The 20,552-nt window shown below is 53.3% G+C and overlaps 1 protein-coding gene and 1 pseudogene across 1 annotated transcript; one reads left to right on the forward strand and one right to left on the reverse strand.

Moving 5' to 3' along the window:
* Window positions 1-20,552, forward strand: part of LOC137464240 (zinc finger protein ZFP2-like) — a 150,560-nt pseudogene that overhangs the window by 87,367 nt on the left and 42,641 nt on the right.
* On the reverse strand, window positions 11,908-12,840 carry LOC137464213 (olfactory receptor 14C36-like). The gene has a single exon (XM_068175522.1). The coding sequence runs from the start codon at window positions 12,838-12,840 to the stop codon at window positions 11,908-11,910; it is 933 nt and encodes a 310-aa protein (XP_068031623.1).

Genomic DNA, 20,552 nt, shown 5'->3' on the forward strand with positions numbered 1-20,552 from the left:
TTTCTGTGCCAGGCTCTCTGAGCCCAGCCCAGCTCCCTGCAAGCTCTGCCAGCTGCCCTGAGCTCTGTGCAGCACCCAGGGCCTCTCCCCAGCACAGCCCAGCCGGCTCTGGCCCCACAGCTCTGCTCAGCCCAGGCTGCTCTGGCCACTGGCCCCACGGCCTCAGCCCCTGGCCAGGGCACAGCAGCAGCTGCAGCTCAGCCAGGACTCAGCCCCAGCCATGGGGGAAGGGGCTTGGCCAAGGCCAAAGGAGGCTCCCTGGGTGCCCTGCTCCCCTCGGGCTGAGGTGCTGAGAGCTCTGCAGCCCCTGCTGCCATCCCATCTGCCCAGGCCAGCACAAGAGCCCGGCCTTGGTGCCCTCCAGAGCTGCTCCTGCTCCAGGCCCAGGGCCCATCCCAGAGCTGGGGCAGCCACAAAGCTGTGCCCATTGCTGGTCACTGCTGCTCTGATGGGGATGGATCCTCATCCACTTGGAGGTTGCTGATGAATTATACTACTCCAGAGGCCTATTCTTTCTTGAGCTCTTCAGTTCAGGAACTCAGTGATTTGTTTAAAACTCCCAAACAAAAAATGCCGCTGGGAATTATGGTAGCTTTCAATTCTTCTGTGGTTAATTAGACAGATTTCAGAAGTGTATTCGAAGTGAGTAGACTATATTGAAAAAGTTTGTCCAGTTTCCTTTTCCTGTTTAGAGATGGATATCAGCAATGTCCAATTGATATTGACCCCCAGCACCTCCTAATGCAGTCTGAATAGATGTGAAAATCAAGACTCTTCATGGCTGACAATCAATCACACTTTGTCCCCAACCCCTCCCCACCATTTCCCTCATCCAACCCCTGGCACTCAGAGCAGCTGAGGAATGGAGTCACATCCAGGGGTGTCCCCAGGGCTCAGGATTGGGGCCAGGTCAGTGAAATCTCTTGATTGCTGATCTGGATGAGGCCATCGAGGGCACCCTCAGTCAGTTCCCAGGTGAGCCCAAGCTGGGTGGGAGTGTGGCTGTGCTGGAGGGCAGGAAGCTCTGCAGAGGGATCTGGACAGGCTGGAGCCATGGGCCCAGGACAATTGGATGAGGTTCACCAAGGCCATGGGCCAGGTCCTGCCCTGGGCTCACAACCACCCCAAATCCCTGGCTGTGCCCTGCCCCTGATCCCCACAGCCTGTCCTGTTTCCTTCATCCCTGCATTGCCAGGGACTTTCTGGGACAAGGGAGCTCTGCTCTGGGGATGGAGGGAGGTCCAAGTGCCACCGCTGGAGTGGGAACTACAACTCATCAGGTTTGTGTCCTTTGGGGGTCAGGAACTGGTGAGACTCAGAGGAAACAGGCAGGTTTCTCTTCATGGGCAAGAGACCATGGTTGAACAGGACACAATTTCATAACAATGGCACTCATCCCTGAGCTATGTGCAACGTCCCAGCAGTGTCTGATGAGTCCACCATCCACAAGTGATTTCCATACAAAACCAGATTTTAGACAAACATGGTTCTGTGGTAGAAATAAACACAATTAAGTTCTTGTACAAGGATGCTCGTCCTGGAGTGGTGCAAAACAGCACAAACAATTCCTGATTTGCAAAGCTGTCAGTGGTGGATGGAGAAGGGAGGTCAGGCTGCTTTTGGTGTTGAGGAAATGCTGAAACCAGCCTGACTCATTTCATCTCCTTCTGGCCTGGCTGATCTCCCCTCTTGCCCCTTCCACCCATTGGCTTCTGTCTCCCACCAGGCCCCCGGTGAAGAGCCTGGCTCTGTGTTCTCCATACCCTCCTCGCTGGCACTGCCAGGCTGGGATGAGGAGCCCCTCAGCCTTCCCTGCTCCGGGCTGGACAAGCCCAGCTCCCTCAGCCTCTGCTCACAGCCCAAGGGCTCCAGCCCCACCTTGGAGGCCCTTCCCTAACCCTGCTCCAGCTGCCAGACATCTTTCCTGCCCTGGGGAACCCAACCCAGGCCACAGGGACCTGGATAATCCACGTCCTTGATGTCCTGGTCACACAGCCCTGGCCCCTTTTCCCCATGTCAGGCTCAGGGGTGGATCCTGTGGAACATCCTTTGGTGGGGGCTGTGGCTCCAGGTGGACCGGGGGGATACCAGGGAACAAGGGACCCCACTGGGCATGAACAGCATTGGACTTGTTGGGAGAAACTGTGAGGGGGAGCTGGGGCGGAGTGACCAACCCAGTGACCTCACACAGTCCTCCTGGGATGTCACACAGCCCCTCTGTGATTGTCACAGCCTGCTCTGTGATGTCATAATCTGCTCTGTGATGTCAGACATCTGTCCTGTGATGCCAAAGCCTGCTTTGTGATGTCACAAAGATGGCCTATGATGTCATAGCTTCTTGATGACCTCATATAAACCACTCTGTGATGTCATGGACCATTCTGTCATAGATCACTCATGTGACGTCATAGCCCACTCTGTGACCTCATGTTACCAGATGATAAATTGTCTCCACCAGGTGAGCTGACACCTGGAGCTTGTTCTCCAAAACCCCAAGCCTATGGAAACCACACAATGCCCATTGTGTCAGAAGGGAACTGGAAGTTCACCAGCCTCAGTGTCCTGCCAGCTCAGCCAGGCCCACTGGAACATTGGGGTCCACAACCACCAGGGACCACCAGAGAGGCCCCCAGCACAGAAGAGAGCATGGGTAAAGGGATGGGGAAATATGCTAATGATTCTGGGGAATTGATTTTTAGATGTGTGTTTAGTCCAGGTCAATCAATGAATATGTGTGCAAAATACAGAATATGAACAGAAACTTTCCTGCACTCGGCATGCTCGGCTTTGGGAGGAGCTATCCCGCGTGCACCCGGCTGAATAAAGAATGCTGTTTCTTAATGCTGCATTGGTGTGAAGGAGTTTTCTGTTTTACCGAATTTTTGGTAACACTCCACTGCCAAGGAAAGCTCTGTCTCCTGCTGCTCACAAACAGAGAAGAGCTGGTGGCAGATGTGGGGGTCAGAGGCTGCCTGGGGCACAGTCACCATGAAATAATCAAGTTTTCAATGTTCTGTGAAAGAAGGAGGGGCAGCAACAAAACTTCCACACTGGAATTAGGAAGGGCAGACTTTGGCCTATTTAGGATGGAGATTTGGGGAGCACCGAATCAGGTACTGATTTTTTAAAGGGAAACAGCCCTTAAAAACAAAGGGGTCCAGGAAGGATGGACACATTTCAAGAAAGTAATCTTAAGGGGGAAGGAGCAGCCTGTCCCAGTGTGGCCAAAGATGAGCTGGTGAGGAAAATGACTGCCCTGGCTGCCCATTGAGCTTTTGTGCGAACTCAAGGGAAAAAAGGACCGGCAACTCAGGAAGTGTTTAAGGATGTTGTTAGGTCATGCAGAAAGAGAAGTTGAGAGGTGAAAGCTCAATTAGAACTCAACCTGGCAGCTTCTGTAAAAAGAATAAAAAATGTTTTTATAAAAAAAATTATAGCAAAAGGAGGAGGAAGGAGAAGTTCTAACTTTTATTGGATGCAGTGGAGAATATAGCAACTAAAGATAAGGAAAAGGTCGAGCAACTTAACATCTTGTTTGACTCAATTTTCAATATACGGACAGGTTGTCCTCAGGACAAGAGTTCTCCTGAGCTGACAGGTGGGCACAGGGAGCAGAACAGCCCTCTTGAATCTAGGAGGAAGCAGCTGGGGACCTGCTGGGCCACTCAGATGCTCACAGGTGGATGGGATCAGATGGGATCCATCCTAGGGGGATGAGGGAACTGGTGGATGAGCTCCCCAAGCTGCTCTCCATCATTTACCATCAGTCTTGGCTCACCAGGGAGGTCCCAGAGCACTGGAGGTGCCAGTGTGAGCCCATCCCCAAGAAGGGCTGGGAGGAGGATCTGGGGAACTCCAGGCCTGTCAGCCTGACCTCGGTGCCCGGCAAGGTTCTGGAACAGATCACCCTGAGTGCCATCACAGGGCACCCACAGGATGGCCGAGGGGTCAGAGCCAGCCAGCGTGGATTTCAATGTCTGCATTGATGATCTGCATGAGGGGATTGAGACCAACATCAGCAAATTTGCAGATGACACCAAGCTGGGTGTGGGTGTGGATGTGCTGGAGGATAGGAGGGCTCTGCAGAGGGACCTGGACAGGCTGGATCCAGGGCCCAAATCCAACAAGGTGAGGTTTAACAAGTCTATGTGCCGGGTCCTGCACTTTGGCCACAACATGGAGGGGCTGGATCATGTCCAGAGAAGGGCAGCAAGTCTGGTGAGGAGCTGAAACTTTGGCAAAAGGTTTAATAAGACATTCAATGAACAAAAAACACTTTTCAAAGCTGTATATTGGTCCATTCAACTTCACAAACTCTAAGCCATCTGAGTTTTAAGTTACTCAAAATGTTCAAGAGGACAGAAATAAAAGAATAAGAGACAGAAATAGAGAATGATGAAAAAGATTTAGAGAAGCACACACAGAGCTACCAACTCTTGGATTCCAGCACTGTTCAGATGGAAATTCCAAGAGGACGTAGGGTCAAGATGTGTGCTTGCCTTGTGCTCAGCCTTAAATACCCCTTGGTGTTCCTTGGCCCTTCCCCCAGGTGGGACTTGGGGTCATTTGGTCACTCAGGAGCTGGGCTGGGGGCTCCAGAGGTGGCTGTGGAGCATTGCCTGTGCTGTGCCAGGGACTGGCAGACACTGCTGGGCTGGGATAGAGGCTCTGGGGGGATTGGGGTTCCAGGGCAGGGCAGGGCTGGGGTTCCAGGGCAGGGCAAGGCTGGACCTGCCCCTTCCTCCCTACACAGGAAATGTTTCCAGCCAACAATCTCCTCCAGTCTGTCACAACAGGCAGTGTTGGAGGTGGAACCCCAATTCTGGCCATGGGCACCTGCAGGAGAAGGACAGTTCTCTTCCAAAGGAATGAAAGCCTCAATTGTTGGCTCATTTCTGATTTGATTGCCTGGATTTTATTTGGTTTTGTTGTTGCTTTGTTTCCTTGGTGTGCCTGAAGTGTCCAGTCAGGAGCAGAGTGACTCTTGCCAAGGAACTTTGTGGTGCTTTCGCTTAATATTAAATCTGGTTTTTGCTGATCCCTTGCTGGGGATTTTTTCAGCGCTCTCAAGCCCTCGTTGGTAACAGGGTGAAGGAGCCCTGGCCCAGGCTCTGGCCCTGGGGGACACAGGGACGCTGCCGGGGGGGTCCCTTTCCCCCTGTCCCATCCCCTATGGCCCCAGTCCCCGTCCCCGTGTCAGGCTCTGGGGTCGATCTCGTGGAACATCCTCTGGGGGAGGCTGCGGCGCCGGGGGCGGGGGGACCCGGGGGGACAGGGGACCCCGCTGTGCACGAGCAGCGTTGGACTTCTTTGGGGGGAACTGGGAGGGGGGGCTGGGGTAGAGTGACCTCCCCAGTGACCTCACACAGCCCCTGTGATGTCACACAGCCCACTCTGAGATGTAACAGGCCACCTGTGATTTCATACAGGTGTCCTGTGATGCCACAACCTGCTCTTTGATGTCCCAGTCTGCTGTATGATGTCATAAAACCTGCTCTGAGATGTCACAGCCCAGCCTGTGATGTCACAGACACCCTGTGATGTCACAGCCAGCTCTATGGTGTCACAGCTACCTTTGTGATGTTATGCAGCCTCGCTGTGATGTCACAGCCTGCTCTGTGATTTCTCAGTCAGCTCTGTGATGTCACAACCCACTCTCTATTGTCTCAGCCTTCTCTGTGACATCACACAGCTGCTCTGTGATGTCACAGAGCCCTTTTCTATGATGGCAGAGTCTTCTCTGTGGCCTCACAGCCTGTTCTGTGATGTCACACTGCCAGCCTGTAATGTCACAGCCGACTTTGTGACATCACAACCTCCTCTGTGATGTCACAGCCTGCTCTGTGATGTCACAGCCTGCTCTGTGATGGCAGAACTCACTTAGCATGTCACACAGCACCTCTGTGGGCTCACAGACCCACCCTGTGATGTCACAACACCTTCAGTGATGGAACACAGCCACCCTATAATGTCACAGCACACTCTTTGACCTCACAGCTTGCTCTGCTCTGTGATGTCATACAGGCATCCAGTGATGTCACAGCCTGCTCTGTGAGGTCACACAATAAACCAGGGATGTCACAGCCAACTATATGATGTCACAACCTGGTCTGTGATGTCACACAATCACAGAATTGCTGGGTTGGAAGAGACCTTTAAGATCATCAAGTCCAGCCCATGCCCCGACACCACCTCAGCTAAACCATGGCACTGAGTGCCACATCCAGTCTTTTTTAAACACATCCCAGGATGGTGACTCCACCACCTCCCTGGACAGACAGTTCCAGTACTTTATCACCCTTTCCATTAAATCTTTCTTCTTAATATCCAACCTAAATTTCCCTTGGCACAGCTTTAGACACTGTCCTCTGGTCCTGTCAGTTGCTGTGAGGAGAAAGAGACCGACCCCAACCTGACTGCAACCACCTTTCAGGGAGTGCAGAGAGTGATAAGGTCACCTCTGAGTCTTCTCCAGGATAAACAACTCCATTTCCCTCAGTCATTCCTCACAGGACTTGTGTTCCAGACCCCTCACCAGCCTTGTTGTCCTTCTCTGGACACGCTCCAGCCCCTCCATGTCCTTCCTAAGTGGGAGGGCCCAGAACTGGACACAGCACTCGAGGAACGGTGCCAGTACAGGGGAAGAATGTCAAGTACACCAGTGCCAAGTACAGGGGAAGAATCACTGCCCTGCTCCTGCTGGCCACACCATTCCTGATCCAGGCCAAGAGCCCGTGGCCTTCTTGGCCACCTGGGCACACTGCTGGCTCATGTCCAACCTGCTGTCGACCAGTGCCCCCAGGTCCCTTTCTGCCTGGGCACTGTCCAGCCACACCATCCCCAGCCTAGAGCTGTGCAGGGGGTTATTGTGGCCAAAATGCAGGACTGGGCACTTGGACTGATTAAACTTCATCTTACTGGAATCTTCCATCTATCCAGCTGTTCCAGGTGTTCCTGCAGAACCCTCCTGCCTTCCAACAGATGGACACACGCTCCCAGCTTAGTGTCATCTGCAGGTTTACTAATGAAAGCCTCAATCCCCTCATCTATGTGGTCAATAAAAATATTGAACAGAGCTGGTCCAGCACAGAGCCCTGAGGGACAGCACTGGTGACTGTCCCCAGCTGGATGCAGCACCGCTCACCACCACTCTCTGGGCCGGCCATCCAGCCAGTTCTGAACCCAGCACAGAGTGCTCCTGGCCCAGCCGTGGGCTGCAGCTTTTCCAGGAGTGTGCTGTGGGAGACAGTGTCAAAGGCCTTGCTGGAGTCCAAATAGACACATCCACAGCCTTTCCTGCATCCACCAGGAGGGTCACCTGGTCATGAAAGGAGACCAGGTTGGTCAAATATGACCTAGCCCTCCTAAACCCCTTCTGGCTGGGTCTGACACCCTGGCCATCCTGGAAGTGCTGTGTGATGACACTCAGTGTGAACTGTTCCATGACCTTACCGGGTACTGAGGTCAGGCTGACTGGGCTGCAATTACCAGGATCATCCTTCCCACCCTTGCTGTGAATGGGCATCACATTGGGCAGCTTCCAGTCATCTGGGACCTCACCAGTGAGCCAGGACTGCTGGTAAATGATGGAGAGTGGCTTGGCAAGCTCATCTGCCAGCTCCCTCATCACCCTGGGCTGGATCCTATCAGGTCCCATAGATTTATGAACATCCAAGCAGCTCAGCAGGTCTCTGACTGCCTCCTCCTAGATAACAGTGGCCCACTCTGCTCCCTGACACCATCTACCAGCCCAGGACGACAGTTGTCCTGAAGGCAAATCGTCTTCTCACTAAAACCTGAGGCAAAAAATGGCATTAAGCACCTCTGCCTTCTCCTCATCTGCAGTTATTAAATTCCCTTCCACATCTAATAAAGAACAATGGTTGGTTTTACCCTTCCTTCTACCATTGATATATTTATATATTTTTTATTATCCTTTAAAGAAGCTGCCATTTTAAGTTCAAACTGAGCTTTGGCCTCCCTAATTTCTTCCCTTCATGCCCCAGCAAGCCCCTTAAATACTTCCTGAGAGACCTGACCCTCCTTCAAAAGATGATACATCCTTTTTTTTATTCCTATCTTCCTCCAAAACCTTGTTGCCCATCCAGGCTGGGCTTTTGCCTCGTCATCTCATCTTTTGGCACATAGGAACAGTCTGTTCCTGTGCCCTCAAGATCTCTATTTTGAAGCATGTCCACCTTTCCTGAACTCCTTTGTTTTTAAGGGCTGCTTCCCAAGGAAACCTCTGAATAAGTCTCCTGAATAGGCCAAAGTATGCCCTCCGGAGTCCAAAGTAAAAGTCTTATTAGTGTTCCTCCTGACTTCACCAAATATTGAGAACTCTATAATTTCATGATCACTGTGCCCCAAATGACCTCCAACCACCACATCTCCCACCAGCCCATCTCTATTTACAAACAACAGATCTAACATAGTCCCTCTCCTGCTGGGCTCACTCACCAGCTGCGACAAAAAAGTTGTCCTCCACAAACCCTAAATATTTCCTGGACTGCCTTTTTTCTGCTGTATTAAGTTCCCAGCAAATGACCAGCAGATTGAAGTCACCTACAAGAACAAGGGCTGATGATCCTGAAACATTCTCTAGCTGCTTGTAGAATGAGTTGTCACACTCTTCTTCCTGGTTGGGTGGGTGATAACAGACTCCCAGTAGGATGTCAGCCTTGTTGGCCTTCCCCCTAAGTCTCACCCACAGACATTCGACTCCATCATCATTAGTTTCAACATCCATAGCATCAAAAGACCCCCTAATATAAAGGGGCTGCCCCTCCACCTCTTCTCCCTTTCCTGTCTCTCCTGAAGAGCTTGCAGCCATCCAGTGCAGCGCTCCAGCCATGTGAGTCGTCCCACCCTGTTTCTGTGATGGCAATTACATCACAGCTCTGCTGCTGCACCATGGCCTCCAGCTCTTCTTGTTTGTTACCCATGCTGTGTGCATTGGTGTACATGCACCTCAGCTGGGCTGCTGATTTCACCCCTAACTCAGGCTTACCACCCATGAGCCTGCTTCCAGACAACCCAGCTACATCTCCCTTCCCCTTCAGACCTAGTTTAAAGCCCTCTCAACAAGTTCTGCCAGTTCATGAGCTAAAATTCTTCTGCCCTTCACAGAAAGATGGAGCCCGTCTGGTCCAAGCAGGCCAGGTGCTGTAAAAGTTGCCCCATGATTAAAAAATCTGAAATTTGTGTAATGACACCAACCCTCAAGCAACTCATTGGTAATGTGAGCTCTCCTATTGCTTTCAGCGTTTTTCTCAGACTCCAAAGGGACTGAGGAAAAGACTGTCTGTGCCCCTGTCCTATTAACCACCTGACCCAATGCCCTAAAGTCCCTTTTAATTGCCCTGACACTCCTGTTTTCAATCTCATCACTGCCAGCCCAGGGTATCAGCAGTGGGCAATAATCAGAGGGCTGAATCAGCCCAGGCAGTGTGTCAGTGATATCCCATACCCAGGCCCCAGGGAGGCAGCAGACCTCCCTGTGGGGTGGCTCTGGTTGACATATGGGGCCCTCTGTTCCCCTCAGAAGGGCGTCACCCACCACAATTACCCTTCTTTCCTTTTTGATGTTAGAGGTGCTGATCTGTCTCACAGATTAATCATAATTGGGAGGGTCACTGGGCAGATAATTTTCTTCTAAACCATCTGGCTGACTCTCCAGATCCAGGGGATCATACTGAATCTGAAGTGGCACCTGGCTTGGGAGAGGGGGTTGGGAGGGATTTTTATTATTACCTCCTCGAGTAGGTACCCACTCCCACTCCCCTTCATCAGCCAGGTGTCCTTCTATAGCCTGACAGTGGGAGGTGTGGGAGACAGCGGGAACCAAGGAGAGCATTGCTGCACTGCCAGACCTCATGGAACCAAGGATCCGTTGTGACACTGCAGGGCGCTGGGGCACCACGGTGCCATTGTGACACTGCAGGGCCCAAGGATCCAAGGGACTTTGTGACACCAGAGGGACATTGTGACACTGGGAGGCCTCATGGAATGATGGAGAACATTGGGACACTCTGGGGCCTCATGGAACCGTGGTGACACCAAGTTGTCTGGGGGTGTTGATCTGCTGGAAAGCATGAGGGCTATGCTCAGGGCCCTGGCCAGGCTGGATCCAGGGGCCAGATCCAACAAGGTGAGGTTTAACAAGTCCAAGTGCCAGGTCCTGCACTTTGGCCACAACAACCCCTGCAGCGCTACAGGCTGGGGACAGAGTGGCTGGACAGCAGCCAGGCAGAAAGGGACCTGCAGGGACTGATGGACAGCAGGCTGGACATGAGCCAGCAGTGTGCCCAGGTGGCCAAGAAGGCCAATGGCTCCTGGCCTGGATCAGGAATGGTGTGGCCAGCAGGACCAGGGCAGTGATTCTTCCCCTGTGCTCAGCAGTGGTTGGGCAGCACCTCGAGTGCTGTGTCCAGTTCTGGGTCCCCCAATTTAGGAAGGACCTGCAGGGGCTGGAGCGTGTCCAGAGAAGGGCAACAAGGCTGGTGAGGGGTCTGGAGCACAAGTCCTGTGAGGAGCGGCTGAGGGAGCTGGGGTTGTTTATCCTGGAGAAGAGGAGGCTCAGGGGACACAAGGCGGTGTCAGGGCACAGGTTGGACTTGATGATCTCCAAGGTCTTTTCCAGCCTTGCTGATTCTGGGATTCTGTGAAACCACCCTTGGAGCAGTTGCAGGAGGAGCCCTGGGCCTCCTCTTCAGAAGCTCCAGCAGCCCAGGTCCCTCAGCTCCTCCTCACAGCCCCAAAGCCCATCCTGTCAGTCCTGCAGAGCCTCTGCAGCCCCTCCTCACTGCCCAGAACAGGCAGCCCCACAGCCAGACACAGCAGCCCAGATGTGCCCCCCTGGCCTGGGCTGCCTCTGGCAAGGGAGCAGCATGAGGCACTGCAGGAGCCTGCAGACAATTCCTGCAGCACTTGTGGGATGATCCTGCTCCCCAAGGGCCGTTCCCATGGTGCCAAGTCAGGAACTGGAATGGGGAGTGGGGCCAGAGAGGAAAGGGCAAACAGGGATGGGCTGTTTGCAGGGGAGGGAAGAGGGGTGGGCAATGGGAAGAAATTTGTAGCAAGAAGAGTAAAGAAAGCAAAGGTGAAGCCAAGGAAATGCTCTGGGCAGTTTGGGGGTGGCTGCCAGGCAGCCCTGGCTCTGAGCAACAGCGTCTTCAGTGGGACAGGAAACTCCCAGCTGATGGGAACAAACTTTCTGGCTGACTGCAGAGGCCAGGACAAAGCTGAGTGGTTTCCCTGGCATCCCCCAGCCCTTCCTGGCCCCAGGGGCTGCTGGCATTTGTGCTTGCTCAGGTTCATGTCCCCACAGCAGCAGCATGGGGGTGCTCCCGCCTGCTGTGTGCAATGCAAACAGGGGCTCCTGAGCCAGTGCTGCCGTGGCTGTGCCTGCAAGGATGCGGCACCTGTGTGAGCTGGGGGAGTGGCCAGGGCTGCAGAGGGGGGATGTTGTTGGCAGCTCCATCAGGACGCTCTGGGACGCTGCCCTGGGCTGTCCAGCGCACTGGGGATGGATCAGCCCCTGCTCTGCTGCTCCTTCCCGTCTCCCCCAGGGCCCTTGCAGAGCACCAGCCATGCTGTTTGCCCCCAGCTCTGCACACAGACATTGCTGCTGCAGCTCCAGAGAAGGCAACAAAAGGGCATCTCTGCAGAAAACTGTGCTGGGCCATCCTTGAGTTCCTTTAAAGCCACCGAGAGCGCAGCCCCTCATTGACACAGTCTGTAGCCACAGGGAAGGTGGAGGGGAACAAAATGAGAAATGGCACAGAGTGTATTTTTTATTTGTGGACAATATGAAAAAAGTAAAAATATGAACCTCCAAAATGAATCTATCAAGAAGTATCAAAGATGACTTTTATTACAAGTGATTTGCAGAAATTGGCCAGCAGTTTAATGTCCCTGAAAGCATCCAGTCATCAGTGTCCACACTGCAGCCTTGAGCTCCTGGTTCCTCAGGCTGTAGATGAGGGGGTTCAGGGCTGGAGGCACCACCGAGTACAGAACTGACAGGGCCAGATCCAGGGATGGAGAGGACATGGAGGGTGGCTTCAGGTAGTAAAATATACCGGTGCTGAGGAACAGAGAGACCACGGCCAGGTGAGGGAGGCAGGTGGAAAAGGCTTTGTGCCGTCCCTGCTCAGAGGGGATCCTCAGCACGGCCCTGAAGATCTGCACATAGGAGAAAACAATGAACACAAAACAACCTAGCCCTAAAGAGGCACTAACAGCAATGAGCCCAAGTTCCCTGAGATAGGACTTGGAGCAGGAGAGCTTGAGGATCTGTGGGATTTCACAGAAGAACTGGCCCAGGGCATTGCCATGGCACAGTGGCAGGGAAAATGTATTGGCTGTGTGCAGCAGTGAATAGAGAAAGGCACTGGCCCAGGCAGCTGCTGCCATGTGGGCACAAGCTCTGCTGCCCAGGAGGGTCCCGTAGTGCAGGGGTTTGCAGATGGACACGTAGCGGTCGTAGCACATGATGGTCAGGAGGAAAAGCTCTGCTCCCATGAAAAAGATAAGCAGAAAGAGCTGTGCAGCACATCCTGTGTAGGAGATGGTGCTGGTGTCCCAGAGGGAATTGTGCATGGCTTTGGGGACAGTGGTGCAGATGGAGCCCAGGTCGCTGAGGGCCAGGTTGAGCAGGAAGAAGAACATGGGCGTGTGCAGGTGGTGGCTGCAGGCTACGGCGCTGATGATGAGGCCGTTGCCCAGGAGGGCAGCCAGGGAGATGCCCAGGAAGAGGCAGAAGTGCAGGAGCTGCAGCTGCCGCGTGTCTGCCAGTGCCAGCAGGAGGAAGTGGCTGATGGAGCTGCTGTTGGACATTGGCTGTGGCCGCACATGGGGACCTGTTCATGGAGAAAGGACAGAGAAGAGTTAGAGGAGATACCTGTAACCAAAACCAAAGCCATTTCCCATACACCCTACTCTGTGCCACAGACAGACACCATTTTGTGTTCAAGAGTTCTGAGGTTTTGTTTTTAAGTTCCCTCATGTCTTTCCTGGTATTCTTGGATATCAGAAACACTCAACATTCCTGCCTCCCTCTGGTGGAACAGAGTTCCCTGAGGGAAGATTATGAGTGGAGACTGAGGGGAGATGGTCTGTCACTTCATTCTCTTTGGAGTTTCTCTGGGCTTTCACTTTTTCAAATGAAAGATGTTCACACTCTCATGTTTCTTTTAAAAACACTACGGTGCTACTGAGACAGATGGATCCAGCACAGCCCAGCTCCACATTTGTAGCCAAGGTCTCACGTTGCTCATTTCACCAACCCAGCAGCATTTTCAGTGTCAGAACACCTCTGCCTTTCCCCATCAATCTTATAACTCAGAGATGGTCTAGGACAGATTTGAATCCTGGATTAGAGCTCCCAACTTGGACAGGAATCTCAGGGAGACTTCCAAGTGTCCTTCTGATGGCACTGGATGAAGGGAGATGAGCTCCTTCCCTGGTTGCACTGACAGCATTGCCCAGAGCCGGGCACTGGGGACAGCTGTGTCACCCTGAGCCAGCTGTGCCCCCTCCCAGAGCCCCCAGTGCCGGGCAGCTGCTCCCAGCCCTGTGCTCTGCAGAGGGAACTGGGCCCGGGGCTGCAGAGCTGCCCCACGGCTCTGCTGCAGCTCTGCCTGCACAGGAGGGGCTGCACGCCTTGGAGCCCCAGCCCTGAGGGCAGAGGCTTGGCTGGGGGGACAGGAGGGAGGGGGCTTGTTCAGAGGGAGGGGCTGCACTGGAGGGGATCCTCTGGACATCTCTAAACTCTCCCTGCCACAGCATTTCTGGGTTTTGCTTTCTCTCCTTCCCTCATAGTCTCTCTTCTTCTTGGGGATTTTCTTCCTGCAGGTGTTTCCCTGTGCCTGATCTCTCCCTGCCAGCACTCACAGACCCCAAATCTCTGTGCACTCTCCTTGGCCTGACAGAACCCTGCCTGTTTGCAGGGCACTGGCTGGGGGCAGGTTCTGTTTGCAGCTTGGAGAAAGGACAGCTCAGACTGAGCCTGATGGCTCCAGCAGAGGTGATGCTGCTGCTGTCCATGGGCAGAGTGGCTGGAGGCACATTAGGGATCTCCTGTGAAACTATTGATCTCTAGAAGTAACAGTTTGGATGTGCCAGACACTAGCCAAATTCATAACTAAGAATTCATTATTAGCCTTTAATATTTATTCCCCACTCCCTGCCATTCTACAATAGGAGGAAACTGGATACAAAGTCATTGGAAATTTCCTCATTTTATCAAAATCCTTGTTTTGGAAATAATTTATGACTGGTCAGAAACCCTCAGCATATCAGAGATTCATGAGCATTTCACCTCGCCTGCACCAGAAATACTCAGAGTTGTACTCACAGGGTCTGTGGGCATTGGGATGTTCCAGCTGTAGGAGATCACTCCAGGAGCTGCAGCTGCATTGTCCTGCAGCCAGAGGTTCCTGTGCCAAGGGCTGCCAGGGATTCTGCCCCAGGCACTTCTCAGCACCTTCCCAGCCCTGACTGATGGAAGCTCTCTGTGCCTCTGTGCTGTGCCCGGGCTGGCTGCAGGCAGTGCCCCAGCCCTGCTGGGCTGGGAGAAGAGCTGCTCATCCAGAGAAATGTGCTTTTGAAGCTCTCCTTGGTTGCCAGGCTCACCCTCTGTGCCAGGAGCCTCGCCCAGCTCAGCAGCACAGACACAGCACAAGGACTTTAATGACCCTCTGGGGCTTTGTGCTCAGGCCCTCAACACCAGGCCCTGAGAGGGAGCTGCAGAAACCTCTCCAGAACTCCAAGTCAGAATCCAACTCCAAAGTTTCTTTGACTTTTAATGGGTCCCACTGAGGGACACGAATGAGAAAGTGTCCCCAGGCCCCAGGCAGAGCAGAGAACTGGAGGCACTGATGACAGGTGGGGACAAAGAGAAGCCAAGTCTTGGTGCCCTGGGGCACAGCAGGGTCTGTGTCACCAAGGGCTGTCAGGAGACACCTTGTCCTGAGGCACTGGGACCTCCTGGCACAGCCCCAGCCAGGCTGGGCACTGTCAGCCCCTTGTTCTGTCCTTAGCATCCCCTCCTAGCCCACATCCCAGTGGCCTCAAGGATCTGCTGGAAGGAGTCCCTGGGGAGCCTTGCTCAGGAATGGCCCTGGGGGCTCCTTCATGCTCCCAGGGACTGCAGGTTTTTCAAAGCACTTTGGCTTTGGCTTTTGCCTTGGAGTCTCTGAGAGCTTTGTGCAATCATGGTCTCCAATTATCTGCTGTAATTAGTCCCTGGAGAGGCTTTGTCAGGAACAACACTCAGTGGGGCTCATTAATGCTTCAAGGTACTTCAGTTCTTTTAAGGTACTTGGTGTTTCTCTTTTGATCCAGACTCTGTGAGAGGTTTGTGCAATCATGGCCCCAATTATCTGCTTTAAGGAGTCCCTTGAGAGCTTTGTGCTGACACTCAGTGGGGCTCATTGATGCTTTGAGATACTCAACTTTTGTAAGGTACTTTGGATTGTCCTTTCCACACTGAGAGGGTTTTGTGCCATTTTGAGTCTCTGAGAGGTTTTTGTGCCATCCTGGCCTCCATTTCTCTCCTCCAAGGAGTCCATGAGGAGCCTGTGTTGGGGATGGACCTCAGTGGGACCCATTAATGCTTTGAGACACTTTGGGGTTTTCTTCTGACTTTGACTCCTGGAAAGATTTGTGCAATCTCCTCTCAGGCCCTGAGGTTCAAGGGCTCAGCTCCAAATGCACCACATGGCTCAGGAGGATCAAACAAATCCTGAAAAAAACATGACTCTGCCTTGATTTCCCTCTTGTCTGAGGCAGTTCGTCGGGAAGTTTCTGTATTGGTTTTGGTTTGCCAAATTGATATTGGCTAATTACCGGGGCACTCACTAGAATATCCTTTCTCATTTCCTGCTCTCAGATAGGATTAGGAGAAAGACAAAGTGGGCTCAAACCTTTAAAAGTGTATAAAGAAAAGTTTATTAACAGTAACTAAAAGAAAGAGTAATAAGAATCAGAGGAAAACTTCCACACTTCCTCTCTCCATACAACCTGACAATGAAGAGAGACAAAACCTAATATTTTCAGTCAGTTTTCCACCTCTAGAATAGTCTTTCTTCAGTTCACTTAGGGAGAGAAGTTCCTCTTGTAAATGTTATGGAGACTTCTCCACAAGAAAACAGTTGTCTCGTGGCTTTTCATTTCCATGAATAGCACCTGCCTTCAATCGTGAAGTCCCTCCCATTTTTTTCACAGCCTTTCCCACAGCTGTGTTTATGGGCCATGTCAACTTATGGGGTATTAGTTCACAGATGAGCTGTTTAAGAGCAAAGGTTGTCTTCATCTATTTCTGAAATCACCTTCATCTCTGGGAACAGAGGTCTTCTTCTTCTCTCCCTGGGAGCATAGCGTCTCATCACTCTGCTGTCTTTCATTGTTCAAACTTCTCATGGGATCACAGCTACTTCAACATTCCCTTACATTAGCATGGAGACCTTTGCTGAACAAGTCATCTCCCCACACTTTTCAATGCGTTATTAGGAAAAACAGAGTCTGATGTATCAATTACATCCTTCTCCATAGCTTTACCAGAGGATTTCAGCCCCAAGATCAAGGCATCTCCTCATCCTTCCCATCTGGGACTCAACTTCCTCTTCACTGACCTTGGTGTCTTCATGTTGCTCCTGTGTGTGCCTGCACTTTGTCCTTTTCTCTCACTCGAGGGAGGATGGAAGCACTGGAAGAGTCAATATCTCAGCCGGGGCCTGCAGATGGTTCCGTGACCCCGGCCGGGCTCGGTACTTGCGGCCGGAGCTGTTTTACCATGGAGGTTTCTGCAGCGGCTGCGCTGGGGCTGTGTCAGGCTGGGCCGCGCTGGGGCAGGGCCAGGATCTCAGCAGCCAGGCCAGAGCACAGCAGCAGCACGGCCGGGGCCCATGGCTTCTCCTCCCCCTGCCCGCTGGTTGCGGGCGAACCCCAAGGGCGGCAGAACCTTGGCCGAGCCGGCCCGGCCCGGGGCTGCTCCTGGGGCCCGGCGGATCCTGGCTGGGCCCGGGCTGGCGGCGGGGCAGGGCTCGGTAGCGGCCAGATGTCAGCAACCGCAGCCACGGCCCGGCCCGGCCTCGGCCCCGCGGCCTCCCCTGCCCTGCCCGGCAGCCGATGGGGCCTGGCGGCTCCCTGGGAAGGGGCCCGGCCCCACGGCAGGAGCCGCCCGGCCTGGCCTGGCTGAGACGGGGGCTGGGCCGGCCTGGTCACCTCTTTGCTGGCCAGAAGGGGAACAGACCCAGCCAGGCTTCTCCATCTTTAACTTGTGTCTTCACAGAGGCGTGTGCAGTTTCCTTAGTGGTTTAACAGATTGTCAGCTCTCAAAGCTAATTACTGATTGTTTTTTTGTCAGACACAGAGGAAACTGCTAGCAGCTTCTCTCAGGACATCACTTCCATGATGCAAAACCACCACAACAGCACAGAGCACAGAGCTCCTTTGTCCGTATGTAGTGGTCATGTGCCCGAGGCCTCAAAATCCCAACTTGGGAGATCTCTGGGCCCTCTCCAGGGTGTTTTCAAATGAAAACATTCAGCTCATAATCTAAGAAAAACACCAGAGCATAGGGCCAGCCTGACCTGTCTGTCTTGGCTACTTTTGTCTGGGAGCGATCCTTGGATATATGGAATTTGGGAGGCCAAATTCTAGGTTTTGCCATGTTCCTTGGCAAGAAGGCTGTTTTTGTTTTTTTTTTTCCACAGGAAGGAAGGAACAGAGCCCCACTCTTTCAGGGGCAGATGAGAGGTGACCACCAGAGGCAAAATCCAGCCAGAGCTGGCAGGTTTTGCTCTGAGAGATACCTTTGCATAGAGGAAATTTTTTAGGGAGCTTACCAATTTGGGCAATGGGCATCTGAATAGAGGGGAAGTTCTTTTCCATAGCAAGGAAAGCATGGAGCCCCAGTGCTCCAGGAACTGATGAGAGGCAGCTCTTGGCATTCCAACATCAGCCAGTCCTGTCAGGTGGCCCCTGGGAGGCCAAGCCAGCCAGACATGTTCCATGTTCCCTCAGTTCCATGGGGCCCCACAGTGTCCCAATGGTCCCTCTCTTCCATGAGGCCCTGAGGTGTCACAATGCCCCCTTGGTGACACGAGGCCCTGAAGGGTCAGAATGGCCTCCATGGTTCCATCAGGCCCCACAGAGTCATAATGGTCTCTGGGTCCATGAAGCCCCGCTGTGTCACCATGGCCCCTTGGTTCCATGGGCTCCAGTGGTGCCACAATGATCCCCTTGGTTCCATGAGGTCCCCACAGTGTCACAATGATCTCCATGGGAAGGAAAGAACCGAGCCCCAGTGTGGCAGGGGCAGCCACGAGAGGCCAAGGCTAGCCAGACTTGATGGTACAGGCAGATTTTGGCTGGGAACAACCTTTGGATATAGGGAATTTTAGAAGTGGAATCCCAATTTCAGACATGGACACCTGGAGGAGAAGCACAATTCTTTTCCATACCAAAAAAAGCACAGAACACCGGTGTTTCAGGGGCAGATGAAAGGTGGCCACCAGAGGCCTAGGCCAGCCAGACCTCTCTGTACTGGTAGCTTTTGTCTGAAAGCAACTCTTGGATATAGGGAATTTGGGAGCTGGAACCCCAGTTTCAGCCATTTCTGCATAGATAAGAAGGACGGTTCTTTTCCATAGGACGGAAAGCACAGAGCCCATGTGTTTCAAAGGCAGAAGAGGAGAGAGGTGGCTCCTGGGAGGCCAAGCCAGCCAGACCTGTTTGTCCTGGCAGCTTTTGTCATGGAGGGTTCCTTGGATATATGGAATTTGGGAGGAGGAATCTCAGTTTTGACCACGGACCCCTTGAGATGAAAGACGGTTCTTTTCCATAGGAAGGAAAGCTACGAGCCCCAGTGTTTCGAGGCAGGTGAGAGGCAGCTCCCAAGAGGCCAAGGGTACCCAGACCTGTCTCTCCTGGCAGCTTTCACTTGGGAGAAATCCTTGGATGTACAGAGTTTTCGAGGTGGAATCCCAGTTTTGGCCATGGGCGCCTGGTCAGGATGGATGGTTTTTTCCCATAGGAAAGAAAAGCACAGAATCCAAGTGTTCTGGAAGAAGATGAGAGGTGGCCATCCTTAGGCCAAGCCAGCCAGACCTGTCTGTCCTGGCACCTTTTGTCTAGGGGCTATCCTTGGACACAGGGCATTTTGGAGGTAGAATCTCAGTTTTGGCCGTGTGTGCCTGGAAAGGAAGAGGCATTCTTTTCATTAGGAAGGAAAGCACAGAGCCCCAGTGTTTCAGAGGCACATGAGTGCCAGCCCTCAGGAAGCCAAGGCCAGCCAGACTTGCCTCCCCTGGCAGCTTTTGTCTGGGAGCTATCTTTGGATATAGGGAATTCTGGAGGCAGATGCCCCATTTTGGCCATGGGTGCCTGGTCGAGATGGATGTTTTTTTCCCATAAGAAAGAAAAGCACATGGTCTCAGTGTTTCAAAGGCAGATGAGAGGTGGCCCCTGGGTGGCCAGGGCAGCCAGACCTGTTGCTCCTGTCAGATTTTATCTGGGAACAATCTTTGCATATAAGGAAATTTGGAGGAGTAATCCTGGTTTTGGCCCAAGGTCACTGGAGGAGAAGGCCAGTTCTCTCCCATAGGAAGGAAAGCCCAGAGCCCCAGTGCTTCAGGGCAGGTGAGAAGCAGCCATCAACATGCCAAGGTCTGCTGGACCTCTCAGGTGGTCCCCTGGAGGCCCAGCCAGCCAGACCTGTTCCATGTTCCCTTGGTTTCGTGTGACCCCACAGTGTCACATTGGTCTCCTTGGTTCCATGAGGCCCTGGAGTGTCACAGTGTTCCCCTTGCTTCTGCAGTGTCACAATGGCCCTGTGCTTCCATGGGGCCTTGCAATGTCACAATGGCTTCGTGGTTCCACAAAGCCCTGATGTGTCACAATGGCTCCTGGGCTCCATGCGCCCTCGCTGTGTCACAACGGCTCCTCTGTGACACTGCGGGCTCCACAAGGTCACCATGGACCCTTGGTTCCTTGGGGCCCCCGTGTTCACAATGGTCTCCTTGATTCCATGGGGCAGCACAGTGTCACAACTGACCCATGGCTCCATGAGGTTCTGTAGTGTCACCGTGGTCACTGTCAGAGGCTGGATGAGATCGATGTCCCCAGACACCTTGGGATGCTCGGAATGCCCGTGTGGGGCCAGGAGCGGGTCAGGCCTTGGTTTGTGGTGGGACAGAGCCCCGCCCCCAGCCCTGGCCTGGCACAGCTGTCAATCACATGGAAGGGGCGGTGTTAACCCAGCTCTGATTGGCTGAGCTGTCAGTCAATCACACAGCAGGCAGGGCTACCCCAGCTCTGATTGGCCCAGCTGTCAGTCAATCACACACCAGCAGCTGGTGCCTTCCCTGGCTCTGATTGGACAAGCAACTGGCAGTCCCACCCCAGGGGCAGGCCCATGAAGGCCCAGGGGTTTAAAAGCCGGAGCACGAGGCCAGCCCATGGTCTGGATCCTGCCTTCTCCTGGGGTTCCTCTGTTAGTGACACTGGAACCTGAGCAGTTTGTATCTATGTGTGTGTCTTTCTAC

This window comes from Anomalospiza imberbis, chromosome 39, assembly GCF_031753505.1.
Source record: "Anomalospiza imberbis isolate Cuckoo-Finch-1a 21T00152 chromosome 39, ASM3175350v1, whole genome shotgun sequence".
NCBI lineage: Eukaryota > Metazoa > Chordata > Aves > Passeriformes > Viduidae > Anomalospiza > Anomalospiza imberbis.